This window comes from Camelus bactrianus, chromosome 8 (genome assembly GCF_048773025.1).
Source record: "Camelus bactrianus isolate YW-2024 breed Bactrian camel chromosome 8, ASM4877302v1, whole genome shotgun sequence".
Lineage (NCBI taxonomy): Eukaryota > Metazoa > Chordata > Mammalia > Artiodactyla > Camelidae > Camelus > Camelus bactrianus.
In genome coordinates, this window is record NC_133546.1 from 68,706,631 (window position 1) to 68,727,593 (window position 20,963).

Consider the following 20,963-nt stretch of genomic DNA (forward strand, 5'->3'; position numbering starts at 1 on the left):
TACAACAATGTATAAACATCAGTTCAGAAGGATGCTTACTCTGTTTATTGTCTGCGTCAAAGCTTACTTCAGCTTTGACGTAGACAGTAAATTATAAAGGACATATTTCATACTCAGTCCCAAGTGGGCAATATGAGAACGAGTTTTGAAAACGTCAGCTGAGGATAATTCTTGGGCAGTATGACACCCTCGTGCTAGGAAAAAGAACAAGAGGAGAGCGGAGCACTGAGCCTCACCAGCAAGAGCCAGAACCTGCAGCTTCTGCAGGTCCCAATAGAGGCATGAAGCACCAAGCCTGCGAGGGGCATGGAGGAATATTTAGTGTTTTTAAGCATAAGCCTAAAAGTAAGAAATCTTCCTTGGGCTTCAAAATAAAGAACAGAATATATCTTTCAGCATGACATTTTTCATATTAAAGATTTTAACTCAGAAAAAAAAAAGTTTACTATACCTCAGGACTTTTTCGATTCTGTAAAATCTGTTTGTCAGTTTCTTTGTTAGCAAAGTATCTAGTGCAGCCTCGGTTTAGATACTGTGACAAAGAAATTTAAAATACAGTTAATAGATATGATCCACAGGAAAATAACACAGCAGAAAATACAGCTTATCAGATAGTGCTAACCATAAAGGATTTCTAAACATAAACTGCATATCATTTAATCTCTCAATTAAAGTCAATACTTCTATATACCATAAGTATTTCACGCCTACTAATCAAACCAGGGATGCTGAAAACCCTAACCTGGAAGTAGGTTAAGTTAAATGATTAATATAAAAATCAGTACCATAAAGCTTTCCTATTTTTAAATCTCCTCAGTGTCAAGTATCCTATGAAAAACATAGAACATAAGGTAGGAACTAAATATGTCAAGTATCTCAAACAAAGACCTGACATTGTGGTTTAATATTTCAAATATTTAATTTCTGAGTAATTAAATATTATTTTTAAGTTTCTTCATTTCTGCTTTTTAGAATCAGTTTAGGAAGGCAAAACATGCCTTTCATAGTAGTTACTGAGAGTTAACACTAACTATACATAACTTACAACACTTGTTTCATGAACCTTCACAGGTACTGAAATAAAAATTTCAGGTTTTAAATTGAAGTACAGTCAATTACAGTGTGTCAATTTCTGGTATACAGTACTATGTTCCAGTCTTGCATATACATATATATTCACTTTCATATTTTTTCTGTTAAAGGTTATTACAAGATATTGAGCATAGTTCCCTGTGCTATACCAATTTCAGCTTTTTATCTCAATGATTTACTTCTCTGCCCAGAAGCCTTTAAAGGATGAGTGCTCTGAAAACACAGAACAAGGGAAGCAGTTGAGAAGAAAATAATATACTGGTCTCAAGGAGGATCTATTACCCACATTTAAAGTGGGGAGGGGAGCGCTGAGGAAGGAAGTGCACAGGAAACAGGATGAGAAAATTTTTTAAACAGCTTTTCTTAAATCAGGTCACTATGATTCCACTCTACCATGGCGTGAATTCCAAGATTAAATATAACACATTACATGGATACCAAGAAGAATTTTACAGTAAATCTTGAATGGTTTAGGGATAAATTATTATTTTAGATGATCAATGCATTTAACTCCCCCAATCATTAAAATGAAATACTAAAATACAATTAAAACTAGAAAATAATATGTAATGAATTCTTCTTTCCAGTCTAGAGTCTTGAGGGGAAAATAAACAAGAAGGGAGGGGGGACAATATGGGTAAGCATTTTCAACTATTTCAAAAAAGAGCTCTTTTTTTTTTTTTAGTAGGATAACAGTGGCTTAAATACATGGAGCCAAAACAAATGCTTTCTTTGCTAGCAGGAGTTTTACCCACTCACCCCAATTGTTTTGTCAAATACTTGGCTTCTCGACAGATGGACTTTGTATTAAAACCTAGGAAAAATACTCATTTCTTCCAACTTTTCTGTAACTAGAAAGCTGTAACTATTCCTGCCACCCATTTTCATATTATTCAAACTTTATCTATATTCAAGCATGACTGTAACAAATGCTTCCACGGAACACGTGTAAAGGTGTTTTAAAAATTTGGATAATGCAAGCATTTTAAATCTTTCGTTTTCTAAAATACATATGTAGTTAATACAAACGTTTTCAAACAGATATATCTCCAAGATTCTTTACTTATTAATTTGTATAGAGTTAAGTGACAAAAAAAAATTTGAGGGGAAAGTGTTCACCCTACTGTAGGGTTTCTCCTTTGTCTTTACAACTTTATCTCCGAGTTATAACTAGAGGCCTAAACTAAACCACAGGAAACCCTGGGGGAGGGTACAGCTCAGCGGTAGAGCACACGCCTACCATGCATGGAGTCCTCAGTTCAGTTCCCAGTACCTCCATTAAAAAATAAATAAATAAACCTATTACCCATCCTCATTCCCCCCAAAACCTGATGACATCGCCAACACACTTTCAGGTCACTCTAAGGCAGACAGGGGAAGAGATACAGAGGTGTGTGTACGTCTGCCTGAGAGGGGTATCCAAAACGGCAGATGTTTTAGGGTGGAAGGTAATGCTGTTCTTTTAATTTCCTCCTACTAAAAGGACTCCCTTGTAGGAGGAAATCACACCTCCCAGTCCACGCTAAAAGAGGCAAGAGACTCTCTGAGCTGATAAAGCCTTTCAGGGGCTGCCCTGTTAGGAAGGCTGCCACTGCGCCAGGGAAGGCTGTGCATTCTGAGACACACACAATGTTCCCAAGTCTCCAAGTGGAAAGAAATGCTACATTAAGGCAAGAATGGTCACATCACTTTATCATTAACTCGGTGTTCACAAAGCATATCATCATTACTAAATTTCATAAATGATTCTTAGTAATTTATGTTCCTTTCCTTAAAGTCATTGTAGGGAAATGCCTCTTCTACTTTCATGAAGATAATGTGGCCAGCTAACTCCAAATTTCAATTAATTTTCAGAATTATACAAATAGATGCAGTTAGAAAGCATTTTAAAACAATAAAGTTTTGAAATTTCCAAATACACTTTAAAAGAAATTGATTGAAGTAATACAGAAATGGTTAGTTGCAAACACACACACACACAGAACAATTCTCTCAAATGGAGGACTCCTGCCCTAAGAGGACTATCAGAGTCACCTGGAGAAATTTACACAAACTACACTCCCTGGGCACATCCCTGCCTCCCATGTATCCCACACAGGGATGCTATTTCCCAGCTGATACTTTGTAACTTAGGTTAACCATCCCCAGTCACCACTGTCTGAACCTCTACTGACTTGTGACTCTCGGACCTCCTGATTTCCCTTGTACTCTTCTCAAAGCTCCACGTGTGCGTGCCTTCTTGGGCAGCTCTTCACCTGCTCATCCTTTTCAGCTCCAGAATCTGGATCCTGGCACATGCTTTTCTGCACTACTCAATCTCTCAGGACAACCTCACCTACTCACTCTCAGGGTTCTAACTACCACCAGAGTACTGACATCTCCCAAACCTGTCACTCCACCGCTTACACTGGCCTACAGATGAGTACACGCCAGTCTTCTGAACAGCTCCATTTACATGACCCACAGGCTCCAGAACTGAGCCCACCCCACATGCCACGAGTCTTCCATCTGGCCCAATATGGTATTGACACCCACCCAGTTATCTGTATCAAATTTTGGAAAATTATTCCAGACTCCTCCTCCTCCTCCTCACCATATTCAGTCTCCAAGTCCTGTCAATTTTACCTCCTCATGTTTCGCATACCCCATCCTCTGCAACCCTGCCATCTCTAAAGTAAATTCAAGCACTGAGTAACTGTTACTTCACCCGGAGCCACAGGTTCCCAACCCACCTACCCATGGTGGCAATTTCTATCCATTCCTCCCCGACTACCCCTTAAAGCTATCCTCCATATTAAATCCAGAGATAAGGATAGACCTGATACCCTACTTTCTACTTAAAGCCCTTCAACAGCTCCTTAATAACCCCAGAATTAAAACCAAACTCTCCAGGCTCACCTCCCACCCCTTCCTGCCCTGCCCTTTAAGCTATCTCTTGCCTTTCTCTGTTCATTTTTTTGCATCTACCAGGAATACCCTTTGCATGATTCTTCCTCAAGTTAATACTTAAAAATCCCTCAGATTCTGATCAAGCATCAATTGTTCCAGTAAAGGTTTTCCAAAATCACCAGTATCCTACACATATCTTACTTATCATTTCACGTATCAGTCATATTGTGTGTGTGTGTGTGTGTGTGTGTGTGTGTGTGTGTGTGTGTGTGTGTCCCACCAGCTTCTAAGTCGCTCAGAAGCAGGAACTGTGTCTCATTTATCTTTTTAACTCTGGCACAATGCCTTATACCCAATGGGTAAGCAATCAATATTTGTTGACCTGAATTAAGGAAGACAAGCATGTGTCCTTTATTAATATTAATTCAGTGGTCAAACTCTTTTATTACAAGCAAGTCAAAGGTAACTTTAAAGAGCTAGCATTACAGAACTATTATAAATTTCTCATTGACTTCAAATTAATAAGGTGTTTAGCATCTAGCCTTTTACCTATCCCATTACGTACCTCCTCGTCCAGTGTTATGAGCTCAGCAATAAATCTCAGTAGAGATCTACCTAGCACAGAAGTCATTCTATCACATTACACTGAATTTAATGTAAGTTACATGCAACAAGACACCAGGATCCACTGAAATAAGTTTCAGAATGGAAGGCAATTCAATGTGCAAAAACTGTATGAAATTTCTTTTCACCCAACTTACCCGAAAATTATCTGGGGAGCTCAGATGAAGTCTTTCCCTAATATCTTCAGAAGCACCAGCACATAACCTATAAAAGATATGGTAATTCCTTTCCTCTTTGCCTTGAACACAGATTCTAGATTTCTCTAGAAGGTAATGTGAGACAAATCCTCCAACAACTGAACTCTGAAAAACAAAACAGAAAACACATTTTTGCGTTTTAAGTCTTAAAGTATAACCCAACCAACGTTAAATTATCTGTTCTAGTAAACATTTTTTATCTATCAAAGAGGTTGTCATATTTATCAAATAAAGGGGAAAAACACAGGTGATTAAATGTAAACCTTGCAGTATTTACAGAGATCACAGTGAACATATACTGACTAAAGAGAAAACAATTGAAATAGATTTGTCATGAGTTCAAGGGCAGCACCAACTCTATCAAGACCCTTATATTTTCCAAAAACACTCCCCAAACATATCATCTTGAAACTCACTGTCTCTTACCTTTTCATTGAAATGTATTTCTACAAATTTCCCAAATCGACTGCTATTGTTGTTGCGAACAGTCTTTGCATTCCCAAAGGCTTCTAAGAGTGGGTTAGCTATTGGAAAAGAAATGAAAATATTCCATGAAAAAACGAGCATGAAGGAAAGTTACAAAACAATATGCATAGTATGTTTCCGCTTATTAATAGATACACATAACCAGAAAAATACTCTCAGAAGTATTAACATGAAGGAATTCATTTGTAATGGCAAATCCACAAATATTTACTGACTACCACTACGTCCAGGCCCTATTAAAGCACAAGAGATGGAAAAATTACTCAAAATTTATAAAAAAGAAAATTAAGTGTTACGGGAAAGACTGAATTTTCAAAAGTCACTAGGTTACAAAATTTGTAACTCAACTTAAAAAACTACTCCCTACAAATTTTAAGATTTTCACATCAGCCCTACAAGAGTAGTGATTATAGTAAAGGAAACAGCAAAGTTCCTGTGACAAAATACAGGCAACAAATTATTTGCTGACTTACTTTTTTTTAAAATATGTATTTTAAAAAACCTCCATATTTAACATTTTTACATAACATCCAACAAAATCTAACAAGTTAGAGTTCAAAGAATTATCTACAAAAGATACTCAGAATAATTTTTAAAATCCCAACAAATGTAAAACTAATTGTCTTCATTTTATAATCACACACACGCACACACACATCCACACACTCTCTCCACGTGACTGGAGTCTATTCTTGGATTCACCAGTCTCAACTAGGAGCATAGCAGATTACCGCCAATCTTACAGTTTCATCAACAACCTCACAAATTGCTTCGCATGTTTACTGCTAGAATACTTCATATGAAATCTTTTAAAATCCGTTTCTCTTATTCTATCCACAGCAGACAGTTTAACTAGTCTCCAAACCCTTTTAAAGATCACTCTGAGGTTGTTTAACTTGCCAAAAGAAGAAAGTGTTAAAACTAAAAGAAATGTTAACATGTGTATCCCACCAAAAGATTTCTACAGTCCTGCCAGTTAACTATTCTCCCATAAGAGGCTGGAGAAATGTTTGGAAAAATACTTTCCAACTCTCAACTACAAGTTACAGATCACACAACGCTATCTCATGGACAAAACCAGGCTAATATCCAATTCTCAAGCAAATTTGCACCTCAAGTAAAATCAGAATGCTAATTAGTATTTTACTGAATTAACCCATAATTTGTTCTTATTTATTTATTTATTCAATGTTAAAGGGTGATTCACTTACTAAAAGTAAGGTGCTTTACTGCGACTAAACCTGGGTGTGTCACAGAACCACACTGAGAACTGTAGGTAAAACTAGAAACTCATTTATATCAAGAAACATGAAAACCTTGATGCAAACTTTGAAAATGTTTATTTACATGCACCTACATGCGTATTTTACATAATTCTGCAAAAATGTACATAACATTCGCTAGCTATGATCTAGCAAAATGCGTGGACATAGAAGGCCCCTGAACAAATTTTTGTTCAGTTGAAATTTTTCTTTAAAATGTCAAGAGTGTTAAAATATGCACTTACTGCACACAGTTAAGATGCCTGGATTAATGTCCCATTTCCACAACTGATGAGCTTATTTGCTCTTCAGCAAGTTACTTAAAACCCTTTTTACCTTATTTTCTCATCTATAAAGCAGGGATAAAATAGTACCTAACTCATATTCTGTGAAGATTTAAACTAGGTAATAGATTTTAAGCAAATCAGACAATGCCGAATACATGACACATGTATTAATATATCATCATTATTAAAACACCTACTGAGTGCCTGGTAGGGGAAAGTGAGGAAGGAGGAAAGAGAGTGTCCAAAGGGGCCTAAGACACCTCAGAGAACTACGAGGAGACTAGCGTGGTGGAGGCATTAGGATCCAGGGGGAACATGACTCAATTAGACTCGAGGAGGCTGAGGCCAGGCCACACACAGCACCGTGGGTGATGATGTGAATTCGGGACTTTATCTTGAGAGCAATTTGAAGCCAATAAAGGGTTCAGAGCAAAAAAGATCATTCCAACTTCCATACGGAGAAAAGATTAAAGGGTAGCAAGACTCTAAGAGGGGAGACCAGAGAGGACTCTGTGATGCAGGATGGTGGTGCACATTCAGTGTGACAGCAGCCTAGACCAGGAATCTCCAGACAGGGTTAGAGAAGGCTTTCTAAGGGGTATGCAAACACTGAAGCTTAAGGAAATCAATTTACAAAGTCTTGCTTTCCAAGTGTACTCTTTCATTAAAATGATTTCCCCCCAAAAGCACCTCAATTCCAAATAACCCTCTCTCCCCTTCCCCTTTACAAAAACAAGGTTGACAAAACAAACAGGAGGCCAGAGGGCTTCCTGTATTTCTTCCACTCATCCAGCAGATAATTACGGAGCACACAGTATGTAGCAGGCACTATTCCAGGGGTTTACATGAGGCTGGGGGTGGGGGGGAGCAGAAGACATTAAGTAAATGAGAAGATAATATCTGAGCAAAGATTTGCAGAAGGCAGAATTCTTTTGGATCTCTGGGAGAACATTCCAGACCACTTAGAGGAGTCTTCTAAGTTAATTTCAGTACATATGTAACAATAGAAAATAAGAATTTTAAAAATTAACAATACCTTCAACAATTCTATCATCAATATCTTGACCTGTTCCATAAGATTCAGTCAGGTATCTGTTTAAAATACAGGATAAAAAAAAACTTAGATGACAATGATATTGCATACATCATATTTCTAATTTTAACATTATTTAATACATCTAAAATTTAAACCTGATCATCTACTGGAAATGTTCAATTAAAAATTACAAATCTATATGTAAATTACAAATCTATACTAGCATTCTTGTTACAGCTTTTTAAACATTTAAAATTCTATTTGAGGGGGAGGGTATAGCTCAGTGGTAGAGCGCATGCTTAGCATGCACAAAGTCTTGGGTTCAATCCCCAGTATCTCCTCTAAGAATAAATAAATCAACCTAATTACCTCCCCCCACCAAAAAAAAAAAAAAAACCCTAAATAAATAAATCACTCTTCAAAAAAACTTTTTTTTACTCTTTTAATTAAAATAAAATAAAATTCTATTTGGATGTCCTGTAACATCTAAATTGGCATTATTTTTTAAAAACTTTTTAGGAATATACTGATTTTAACCAACTCTTTGGTTTTAAGTATGCCACACATTTCACATGGAAATACTCATCTTGGACATGACATTCCAAGTCTTTTGTGATAGCCTCTTCATTCAATCTTGATGGTTAAAAAAATAAGATAATCTGCCACTGAACAACTAGGAAGTAACCACTCTTAGTGTTGTTTCAGTGAAGGACAAAAGATGATGGAACAGCTCTCTGCCTGGCATGTTTCCAAACAAAAGCAGTTTTTGACTTACAATATAAATTTACAGTTTCTTAATTACCTGTTCATTTTCAAAGGTGTACACTAAGCATAGACTCACCATATGATTATTACATACAGGAAAAGAGAATAAGAAATTGAAGCATTTAGAATTCCAAGAGTATTAAGGAAGCATGCATTTTACCAGAACTGCATAAACATATCAAATCAGGCAATGACAAACTCTTAAACTGGTTTCATACAAATAACTCATAGCATGTGTATTTGCACAAAAATAGCTAAACTTTAAAAAAGGACCCACCAAGCAGCAATCCACTAAGACCTGTAATAGAGTGGGAACAACACTGGAGAGAATTCAGCATGCACTAGTCTTAGCAGTAGCTTCAACACTAGACTTAACATCCCTGAGTATGCAGATTGAAAGACAAACTGCGATAAGTACTACGGTTCCTCCCATATATAAAATGTTATCATTCTAAACAAAGCGTAGAGTTTAATTTGACGGCAGCAAAGAGGATACACTGGGAGGAGCACTGTGGTCGGGCAGAAGTAAGAAGGCCAGTCCTCATAACCAGGACTGGTCTCCTCCAGGATCCTCACGAGAATAGCACGTCAGAGCTAGGTTTCTACAGTCTACAGCTTAGCTTCCACACTAGGGTATTTGGTTTTGAAAAAGAGACAGAACCTACCATTCCAAACTATGTCATAAAGCATGCAAAGTCAACCTGTTCCAATCTCAAGGAGATCTTTGTACCTCAGTTCGTAACATGTTCACAGCAATACTACTCACAACAGCCACGAGGTGGAAGCAACCCAAATGCCCACTGACGAACGAACGGGAAAACAAGATGTGATATATACACACAATGGAATATTATTTGGCTTTAAAAAAAAAAAAAAAGGAAGAAAATTCTGAAACATGCTACAGAATGGATGAGCCTTGAGGACATTATGCTAAGTAGAATAAGCCAGTCAGAGAAAGACAAAAACTGTCTGACTCACTTACCTGAGGTACCTAGAGTAGTCAAACCATAGAGGTGAGAAGTGGAACAGTGCTTGCCAGGGGTAGGGACGGGGGGAAACCGGGAGTGGTTTAATGGGTACAGAGTTTTTAGTTTTGCAAGATGAAAGGTTGTGGAGATGGGCTGAGCAACAATGTGAAGCTACTTAACAGTACTGACCTGTACACTGAGAAATGGTTAAGATGGTAAATTTTATGTTTTATATTTTTTACCACAATTCAAAAAAAAATCAACCTGTTTAAAATATTCTAGGTCAACTAAATACTCCTCACCTTAGAACAAACTTCGTATTCTCCGTTTTGCCAGCTCCTGATTCTCCAGATACAATGATGGACTGACTCATCTTGAGCACCTTCATGTCTCGAAAGGCCTTATCAGCTAGGGTCGAAACAACACATCAGTGATGAACGGTGTCTTAGACACAAATTTTGTAAATGATAGAAAGTCCATTTACTACCAAAGTGTACTTGCTCCTAAAGAAATTATAAGTGTGTGTTTACAGTTACCAAAATTTTAAATAAAGTCACCTACAAGTATTCAAAACATCTCTAGAAAGTATAGACATCAAATGTTCTATTTATCCTGACAGCTAAGTGATATGAAACCCAAATAAACAACTCTTTTGTTGGTACTAGAAGGGCTCCATGTTACGAGCTGCGGCTCAGCTTTTCCTAATACCAGAGCAGATCCGCAGGGAGAGAAAAAATGCTCACTACGCATCACTAGTGACATCCCCAGAGAAAACCCAAAAGTAACGAGCTACCAATTAAGCAAAATGGCAACCAAAATTTCTACTGGAGGAAAAAACTGCATAACTGCAAAATAAATCTGTGTTTTCTTCTGGAATACTGCTATTAAATTTAAACATCTTGTAGACTGTATCAGCATTTCAAAAACAGGCAACAGTAACTGCTTTACATTTTTTAGATTTGCGATTGTTCATATAAATAATTTTAAACTATCTTCATTATACTCCAACATTTAGGCTGTAAATGTCTTTTAAGACTCACAGACAAACTGAGCACAATTTAATTCTGTTAGGGGCCTCATATTAAAACAATTTTAATTAAAAAATAGTTCCTGACCAATTGAGCCCTATAAGGCAACTATTTCTCGCCTCAGATCTGGGCTACCCCTACAAGAGACGAAGGCGCTACAAATGGTGTTTACTCTAAGGACCGAATGCAAACTATGTGTAAGAGCATTCACATCCTTTGGACCAATTTATCAGCAATCTGTTCTACCCACTTTTGTGGAATCACTGTAAATACTTTTTTTAGCAGTAAATAACTAAAAATAGAAGCCAGTTTATTTACATTTTAAACATGTAACCGCTCTCTAATGACGAGCTCACTCACATCCAGGTTCTAAGGATTCTGCCCTATCTTCCTGGCTGATAGAACACATGCCAGTGCCCATCAGAGCATCATAGAACCAGAAGTCACTCTGCAGTTGCACTGGGCTTGGCTTACCCTGACCAACAGTACACAGCACACAGTCAGCCAAACCTGGGGGCGAAGCCCGGCTAGGCCAGGCACAAAGAGAATGCCCAAAGAGAAACTCCCTGCACTGAGAACCAGCACCAAGACGTCTCATCATTTAACTGCTGGTTACGTCTGGATCCCCAGGCTTAGCTAACTGGTACTGGCAGCCACCAGCCATAGGGGATGCCTGTCCAATGACTCCATCTCTGCTCCCCAGAGCTGAAGCGCTTCAAGATGCAAGACCCCCTGAGAGAGGCAGACACCTGCTGCTGCTTCCCACACGGAGGCCCCAGAGATGTGACACGTGTAGCACTTCCAATCCTTTAAATCCCACAAAGCCCCGATGCAAGATGAAGCACGGAAGACGTCTGCTCTCACAGCTCCCATCCAGCCCAGGCAGCTCGCTCACTGGTGAGGACCCGGGTAACAGCAGCAGGGCTGGGCGCCCTCCCCAAGTGTGGAGGAGGACACTTCTGAGACGGAGTTGAAAAAAAGCATTAGGTCAGCTTTTTTATGACCTATTTTCATCTGGTGGACACACGTAAGAGGACAGTGGCATTTAACAAAGGTAATAACGTACAACCGCCCCATGAGGTGGCTGCACAAGTGTCCTTCCCCGCCCTGTGTGGGATACATGCTCCTAACGATGGGGATACATTCAAAGCACATACAGGCCCTCCAAATTACACAGCCAATTCATGGAATCTTTTATTCATCCAGAAGAAAAACTAAGTAAATCTGGACAATTTAAGGACAAATAAAAATTAGGATACCACTAAATTACTTACCAATTGCAAAGACATGAGGTGGCATTGTCCCAAGAGACTTTCCTTGATACGACTTTATTGTTGCTGAAGAATATATTTTGGGTATGTCAAAGTATGGGTTCACTGCAATCAGAATGTTGGCCACATACGTCTAAGTAGGACAAGCAAAAACAAAATTTCACAATTACTATTTTCGTTTAAAAATAGACAAGGCTCCTAGGAGAAAGAAAATACAGCAAATGGACACCCTTACTTCTCTACATAACTAGAACCCACCAATCTGCATTTCTAGCCCTAAACAGTCCCTGATCTCCAACAGGACTCATATTTTTCTAGCCCTTAATAAATATTTACATCTTCTTATCCCATAGGCATCTAAAACTCAGCACATCCAGAAATCAAAGTTCTCTCTCCCGACCTCCCTTTGCCTCTAAGAAAACACATCCCTCCCACCCGCGCCCCCCCTCCCCAGGTCCACAGCATCACCATCACTTCACCACGGGCAGAGCTGAGTCTCTCAGCCTCTACCTTGGACGTCCTCTGTTGACTCCACCTACAAAGTCCACCCTCCTACTTCCATTCCTACACCCTGGGTTTGGGTTATTTGTATTCCTCACCTAGACTCCTCTATCCACCCTGTTACTGAAGAGGTTAACACAGCTCACAGGACCCCCTACATCTATGCCCATCCCTGAAAGCCAAGGATTGATTCAGCTCTGTGGTGACCACTTGGTCCCAGATTTTTGCAAAACAACATATGCTAACCATTGCCTAGAATACTGACGGGCTAAATGTTTAATGAGCAACTTGGGCTTGCTTTTAAATTTGGAACTTAACTGTGGCTTCAAAAGACCAGCAAAATACCCCCCATAGGATTTATAAAATTCCTTGTGGGTAAAAGGAGAGTTGTGGTTCAGCCATTAGTTGCGGTTTACTGGCCAAATGAGGGCACAGAGGACCACATTTTTTCTCTTTTCTGCTTCTGGTCATGGAACGGAAATGATACCGAAACCCTGAACTCTCGGACTGCTAATCTAAAATTCAGTGAATGCTCCTGAAGAAGTTTCCTGGCGTGGGGTAAAAATAAGAAATTCCAGGTAATAACCTTTCTATGGGAGACAAAAGGAAAGTAAGAGAGACTTCAGTTACCAATGAAAATGTGAGTGTGAGTCAGATGCTGTTCCACTCAAGTCTAAGGGAGAACCGTGGCACTTCTGGTTAGTGAGAAACATAAAGCTATCAAGTTTACTCTGAACTGCGTCCCTCTCTTACATGTATAATAATAATAATAATAATAATAATAATAATAATAATAATAATAATAATAATAATAACAACAACAACAACAACAACAACAATAACAATAATAATAGAATAACAATAATAACAATAACAACAACAACTCTATTTATGTATTGGTGACATTTTAATGGTTTTATAACTAAAAGGCATAACTAGCTAGACAAACACACACACACATCATGACTTTCATTAACTTTGAAAATACTGGTTTTTCTCAAACAGGGGCTGATGATGCCAAATAGTCACTGTCTAATAGAGGTCACGTGCCCAATTTCACACACATCTTTGGAAAAGAGGGACCAAAAAATGCTAGGAATAACCTTAAAATTCTCCAGAGTGACACAGACATTATACATGAGAAACAAAATCTTAAATTTCACAATTAGATAATTATTTCTATCAATCGTGCAATATAACAAAGACTTAGAAGTCAAGCAGATGCAATGTGGAAAAAAAGATAACTAATTTTTTTTTGAAAGTACAATTAATACTGCTTGTAAACCTTCAGTTATCCATGGTCACAATCACCAAGCGTAGCACCACTGCAGCAAAGGGAGCACTAAAAGACCAATGAAAATCCTGTGGCTGTTAGGCTTCTGTATAAACATCCCAAATTAAAATTTTTTTTTCAGTAAGATCATTCTGTAAAGGTAATTTAAAATTTCTCAACTTCAAGAAAAAGAAGCTAATTAAAATTTGCTCAAATAAATAAGATGGCTCCACTACCATCGAGTGATGTTAAACATGCAAAGAAAAAATAGTGGCCAGTTCTACTTGAAAGGGGGTTATATCTAAATCTACTTTTATAGATTTATTAAAATTAAACTGCTTTAACAAACTTAAAAAAAATTTTATATTATTTTGATACCTAACAACGTTTAGCACACATCAGATACTCAACATTAGTCTGCTGACTGAAAGGTGCTGTTCCCTGGTTATGTCTGAATTAGCTTTTGTTGAATTATTGTGAGTTAAACTGCTTTAATAAACAAACATTTTAAATTTGTATTATTTTGGTACCTAAAGCAACATTTAGCACAGATCAGGTACTCAGTGTTAGTCTGCTGAGTAAGTGAATTTTGCTTCTAAATATATTTCTAATCAAGAATAGCCATATACATAGTAACCTAAATATACTATTTAGTTGATTTTGAGGAAAACCAAGGAGGAAAGTAAAGACTCGATACTGTATGTAACCGAAAGACAGCAAGTAAACTCTTTTGGAAGAGACTGCGTTAGTGCTATTTCCCAGCTGTCACTACTTGGACAGATGGCAAAGACTAAAGGTAATTTAGTCAGAATTAAGTAAGTACAATTAGGCAAATTGATAGTGATATAAAAAATTAAGACTGTCATTCGATCTAGAAGTGTCAAAGAAGCCATGTGCTTTCTTCGTTCAAAAATAATGAAGAGCCTCGTCTTTATAACCAGAGAGCTACAGTGGGGTAATTCACCTCCAGCCAACAAGGGAATCTATAACCAGATCATACTAGAATAAAACCTCCCACATGCCCAGTGAATAGCTATAGTTAGAACACACTAGTTAACTATTCATCTGAATGATTTGGTGCAAACCCAACTTACATTAAAAGCACTGTCTTTCATTGTTTAACATCCTGGATTTTTAAGGTAAGTCATCTATTTAGGGTTTCATGAAACGTTCCAACCATTTAGGCTCTACGATCAGCACTTCGGTGTTCCTGACACTTCCTCACGTACTACCTTCTTTTCTAATCTTTTTTTCGTCATCCAAGTTTTTAATTTCAATATATATTCCCTAGAGGCTGCCTTAAATGCTTTGCAGAACGATGTGGAAAGTGAATTAATGAAGCAGATCTACAGATATATACCAAAAATTTAAAAATCAAAACTCAAAACAATTCATGTTTTTTTAAATAGGCAGACTGGAATTTCTTAAGGCTGAAAGATACTAGGAGATGCTCTGAATTCATTACTTAATCTACAAATACTTTAACTGCCTACTATGTACCATGCATGGCCAAAGCCCTGGAGTTAGAGCAGGAAATTAGGAAAAAATCTTTATCCTCACGGAGCTCACACTCTATTCATCTGGCTCAGATCAAGTAAGACTTCCTGTTAGAAAATTTCAAGCTCAACAAAATCAAACAGTAGCACATAAAATAAATTATTCCCACGAAAACTCAGACCACAGGCAAAATACTTACATAAATTCTGTCTTTACTGTATCGAACTTTGATATTATGGAGGAGTGTGGCTTCATTTAAATACATTAATGAACCTGAGATATAAAATTTGTGAATCATTAGATTTTTGAACAAAAAGTAAAATAAAACAAAACTCTCTTAATCTGAATCACTTTGATTCAAGCTAAAATTCACCCGTTAGCTTAGATTTAATTCCATCTTTTCCCTGGTACGTGTAAACCCCAGGGGGGCTGACTGTAAAATATCAAGTTTACGTATATGTTATATATGTTACAGTAATATTTTTAATTTTAAACAATAAATTTCCAATGAGGTGAGTACATCTAGTGAGTACACATTAATGAAGGCTGGTTAAAGAACCAAGTACAGTTCAAGTGGGAAGTAAGTACTGCTTCAGACACTGCGTTTTAATACACTTTTGACACAACAAAGTGACAACACTAATCCCATCTGATGCTCAGAATTTTACAGAAGAAAACACAAAAGATAAAATTTTAGAACGGGACAGGCAGCGCCTCACAACTGATAAGACAAAGTAAGACTGCTGAAGAAATTATGTATGCCTAAATCCAGGATGTGCAGCTAACTGACAGCAGAATCAGGGTAGAAATCCTGTTTTTCCTACCGCTCCTTTACTAACAGTCTGACACTTTCTATTCTGCCAGCCCTGAATCCGGGGCTCCGTTTCCACGTTGGCACCGCACACTCCAGCAGACAGACCCCACTCCTCCCCCAGCCACTCTGCTTCCATTATCAGCACCACCATCTCATCAGTCATCTTCTCTGCAGACCTTAGTCAACAAAGGATCATCTTCCCTCTCCCTCCTTGCTCTAGACCTGTTTCCAAGTCTTTACACCGTGGAATCCAGGGTAACCCAGCACCAGATTCACCGTAGGCACCAAAATGAGCACACTCTGAGTCTCTGAAATGTCTCTCCTGTCTTTCCATCTCTCCGGCCCCAATCCCAGTCTAGGACTCATGACCTTTTCTGTAATCACAGTTAGCCTCTTCCTTGTCTGCTGCCTCAGTCTCTCTCCCTCTCTAATGCAGACTCCTCAGCACATTAACCTAACTAGAGCCCTAATTAAAACTCTCTCCTCCTCAAAAACAAAAACCAGTGGGTCTCTGTCAACTACCAAAGTCCATATTCAAGTCTGATACTCACAGCCCTTAGTAAGCCTGCATTCAGCTGACCTCTTCATACAATTTTTCGTAACTCCCTTTGATGTGGTCTAACTTGTAGGCGGACTAAACTATTCATCAAACTCAAATGTCATTCATGCATCTACATCTCTGGGTGTCAAAAATCTACCCATCCTTTGAGGTCAGTTCAAAGACTATCCCACAAATGATACTTCCCCATTCTTACCACCACCACCACCACCAGAACTACTTTCTTCTTTGTCCTTTATGTTTGAGTACCAGCATTGTGATTTTAAGTTTGTGTATCTGATTTTGGCTACTAAACCAGATCCCCGAGGGCAGGGCCCTGCCTCAGCCATTTGCTTACTTGCTTGATCCCTCACTGAAGTTGTGCGTGTGTCCACACTGTACGTATGTCTAGCCTACACATCAACACCCAGCCAAGTCTGTCAGACGAGAGCCCCCTGCTTTTCCTGTCTCAGCGAAGACTGTCCCTGCCTCTACACTCACACAGCGCAGCCAGCTCACTGTGCAGGGACGCGAGCCTCACTGCTTTCTGATGCCACTCAAGCAGGAAAAAAACAGACTAAGAAGTAGGTGGAGCCTCCTAACAGTTGAATGGCAGCTCTCCTTTGACGGAGGCAAGATCTGGAGAAGGCAGGTAGCAGAGGGTTATGCAGTCTGGCTTTTGGTCGCCACCTCCCTTTCTCTACCCCTGCTCTCCCTCCACCCTCGTCCCCCAGGAGTTTGGTCTCTGTATTCTCTTTTCTTATCTGAAGCACAACACTGAACCACTCCCCCATCTCTCCCCTTCCTCTGGACCACCTGGTTCTATGATACTCCCTCTGCTTCCTTTCAGTAAGAATTCCTCATCCCACAACACGGTTCCCCTGAAAAGCTAATCACATACACCTACATGACATGTGAACGATCTCTTGCTCTTGCTTCTTTACCTCCCTCCACCCTCACCGCCGAGCCTTCTCAGGGAGATCTGTTACTTAAACCAAATAAATCCCTACCTGTTGAAATACCTGCCAGTGACAATAAAAATTTGGATGGGATGGTCTTCCTCTTAAATGGTACTACTCAGACTACTCCACTTAAATGAAGACATGTTAAAGGAAAGACCGAAAGGAAAATATCTATGACCCTCAGTGTGGCAGAATGGGAAACGCTAAGTCTCAGTTGCCTTTGCATTTGAGGGTATGGCCTACGAATGTTCATAAGGGTCTCAGAAATAGCCTTCCACTGCCTGGAACTCCCTCCTACTCTCCCCTCCTAGTGGTCAACCCCAAGACTGCTTGGCTTGGCTACTTACATGCTATTCTGTATGTGATCTGCTTGTCTTTTATGCCTAACTATTCATAGATTTAACTACACTTTATATTAAAGTTTTAAAAACAAAGATATATAATAAAAGAATAACTATATTTCTTTATAAATTCCATAAGAAGAATTTTAGTATAATTAATATATACCAAGCACACCAAAAGCTGCTGTTGAAGACTGGGTATGACTTAATTATTAAATTTAGGGATCTGAGTAGGGAGTTAGCTGAGCATTTAAAATCCTGCTTATCTGCCACGGTTCTGATTCACTGAAAGAAAAAAACAAAAAAAAAAGAGCCCACGAACAACTTCAACATAGTAGATGTCAACCAGGTCTACAGTTACCCTGTTGTAGAAGTCGTTCCATTACTGAAGAAGGGATGGAACCAGGCAACACTGGGGATTCTTTCCAATATTATAGTCTACATTATTTTCTAACTGATCATTCACGGAGATCATTACATGCCATGTAAATAACAGTAGTTTAAAAATCAGCACAAAAAATGCTTATTTTAATTACTGACGTCACATCCCTGAATTATTTTCCTATTCTGGCATTAATACCCAAGAGTCAAGTAAAAAGGCAAAATTAACATACTAAACTCCACATAGAAAACCATTCACATAAAAAACCTAGAGCTAAGACTAGATAATAAATTCTGCAATATTGTTAGGGCGTCATCGAAATCCTCTCCTGTCTCTGTTTCAACAGAACCTTTATCTCATAGTTCAGAACGCTCTACAGACATCGGAACTACATGCCACTTTCACAGCCTCCACAGACATCACGCTGTGAACCATGACAGAGAGAAGAGGAAGGATTCTAAAAGCGTGCAGGTGAGACCCTAGGAAACAATGCCATGTGTCATCTGGCAGAGGACGGTGGTGCGGTGGGCAAAGAACAAGTAAGCGATGGAACCCTTTAGCTGGAAAACCTGCATTCTAAACTCAACAACCAAAGATGCATTAATGCTGTGGTTTCAGAAAGGGGACTTCAAGTGGGGCTGGACCACCAGAGGACAAGGACAGTTAACACCCTCATTAACATTCCTGCCGTCTGGCATCACCAAAGGAACACCTGCAAGAGACAGAAATCTACACTACATCAGGAAAGTTAAATGGTTAGACAAGTACATCAAGATGAAATAACCAAAGGGAAAATGTTTTTAAATATTTAAGAAGTAGATTAAAAAATAATTCAAAACCATTCATTAGGTTTTACTACATGTGAACATATAAACCAAAAAATTTTTTTGACATATGAAAAGGACTGATTCCAATTCCGAATACCCTAGCAAGTTTTAACAGAATAGAATTTTCTCTCTTATTCTGGATATAGTAGAATCTCATTCCTTTTTTTGGTTTGTTTGCTCTAATTGTTGTTCAGAAAAATATTATCCCATCAGATGAATTTTCCAGCAATCCTGGGAAGGAAGGGAGGTTCCACATTTTTTTCTCAATCTCTCACACCTAATAATAACAGCTACCATTTATTGAGAGATTGTTAGAGGTCAGGGACCACGCCAAGCATTTTAACTCCATCACTTCTAAGCATGAAACATAAACATTATTACTCCCATATGACAGAGTAGAAGCTCAGAGAGCATACGTGAATCATCCCCAGGCACACAGCTTCCTAACAGCAGGGTCAGAATCTGAACTCAGGCTCTCCCATGACTCCTGGATTCCACGCTGCCCCGTCACATGTGGGATCTTACCCACTTACCCAAATGTGAAGTCCATAGAAAATCAACAAGGACAAAATATATTCCTTTCTCTTATCTCTGTTCTTTAAATGGAGACTTTTTAATGCCAGATACCTTTAATGAAAACTATGCACAACTGGACATGATTCTTAGATACTGACAAATAAAAAAATGAAATAGGATTACCACTTAATCTTGAAAATGCAAAACTAAACATGGCCTGAGGCTCTTGATATAGTATTTTCTCACCAAAAATTCTAAGATAATTATAAGTCAAATTAATGTTGCACTTTAATGTTCTGAAATCAATTTTTTAGTAAGTACTTATAACATGGTATTTTTTTAATGTTTCCTTCAAACAGTAACATTAAATGGATCCTCCTGACTCAACCTCCAAATTATTGAACCACATATATGACTATAAAAATCATCTGATTCCAAATGAGGTTCAAAAGAACTCTTTTAAAACAAAAACAAGAGGTCTTTAGTTCAGGCTTCAGAGTAAATTATTACTATTCCTCAAATTTACATAACTAAGATAACACAACTAAGACATTCAAGAGACTCTCACCAAAGTGCAAACATGAGGCAATAACGCATCTGGGACTCTGGGGCTCCTGCATACACATGAACCTTCGTGTCAAAAGGCTACATTTCTTCTAAACCAGTATAATGTGCCCAGGAATACAACCACTCATTGATTTTTTGAAGCAACAGTTTCCTTTTCTATGATGAGAACTGTTTTTTAAGTTGACACTTACAGTTATCTTCCACATCTTTTTTACTGTCCTCTTCTGCAGGGAACACTTGGTTTATGAGAGCCAAAAACGTCTAAAAAACAAAACAAGAACTCATTAAAATAGAAGCCTATAAACAGTAAGAAAAATGAAGGAGCTTAATTGGTTGCACACATTGTAATAATGGCAACAATATGCTCTTCATTAAAATATAATACAAGATCTTACTATTTAACAAGTCACTAACCCCAAATAGAATAACTTTACTCGAATATACTATCCACTATTACCATGAACATGAAATCAATGGAAATCAATTTTAAAAAAATCCTGTGCTCTAACACTTAAAGTGGGACAAAACAAGAAGTATATTAATAGTAAATTTACATACGTATGCTATTTAGCAACTTTTTAAAAAATAAAAAATTTACTGTTTGTATATACAGCAATTTTATTGTTTCGAAAAGGAAAAAGTAACGTTCAATCAGATATACCAACAGACTACTATTTAATTAAAGCTACCGTCTGAGCAAAACATATTACACACAAAATTCCTGTACAGGGATGTGTCAAAAAATATCTACAGTATCCAGAACTATTTGGTCCATAAAATTACAGATATCCATGAATAAGTCTGTATTTATTATATCGCTTAAATGCTACAGCAGAAATT

The 20,963-nt window shown here is 38.1% G+C and overlaps 1 protein-coding gene across 10 annotated transcripts in view; it reads right to left on the bottom strand.

The window, feature by feature from the left end:
• The window catches only part of MYO6 (myosin VI), a 127,110-nt gene that overhangs the window by 54,171 nt on the left and 51,976 nt on the right, over positions 1–20,963 (bottom strand). For all 10 annotated transcript variants that reach the window (XR_012508757.1, XM_074368712.1, XM_074368718.1 and 7 more), the window contains 8 exons: positions 20,315–20,384; positions 15,376–15,449; positions 11,909–12,038; positions 9,909–10,014; positions 7,874–7,929; positions 5,229–5,326; positions 4,743–4,907; positions 452–532 (listed from right to left, as the gene is read on the bottom strand). Coding sequence is in view for 9 of the 10 variants with exons in the window: in XM_074368712.1 (XP_074224813.1) it covers positions 452–532; positions 4,743–4,907; positions 5,229–5,326; positions 7,874–7,929; positions 9,909–10,014; positions 11,909–12,038; positions 15,376–15,449; positions 20,315–20,384 (780 nt within the window). In the remaining variant the exon portion in view is untranslated. The remainder of the gene's footprint in view (positions 1–451; positions 533–4,742; positions 4,908–5,228; positions 5,327–7,873; positions 7,930–9,908; positions 10,015–11,908; positions 12,039–15,375; positions 15,450–20,314; positions 20,385–20,963) is intronic.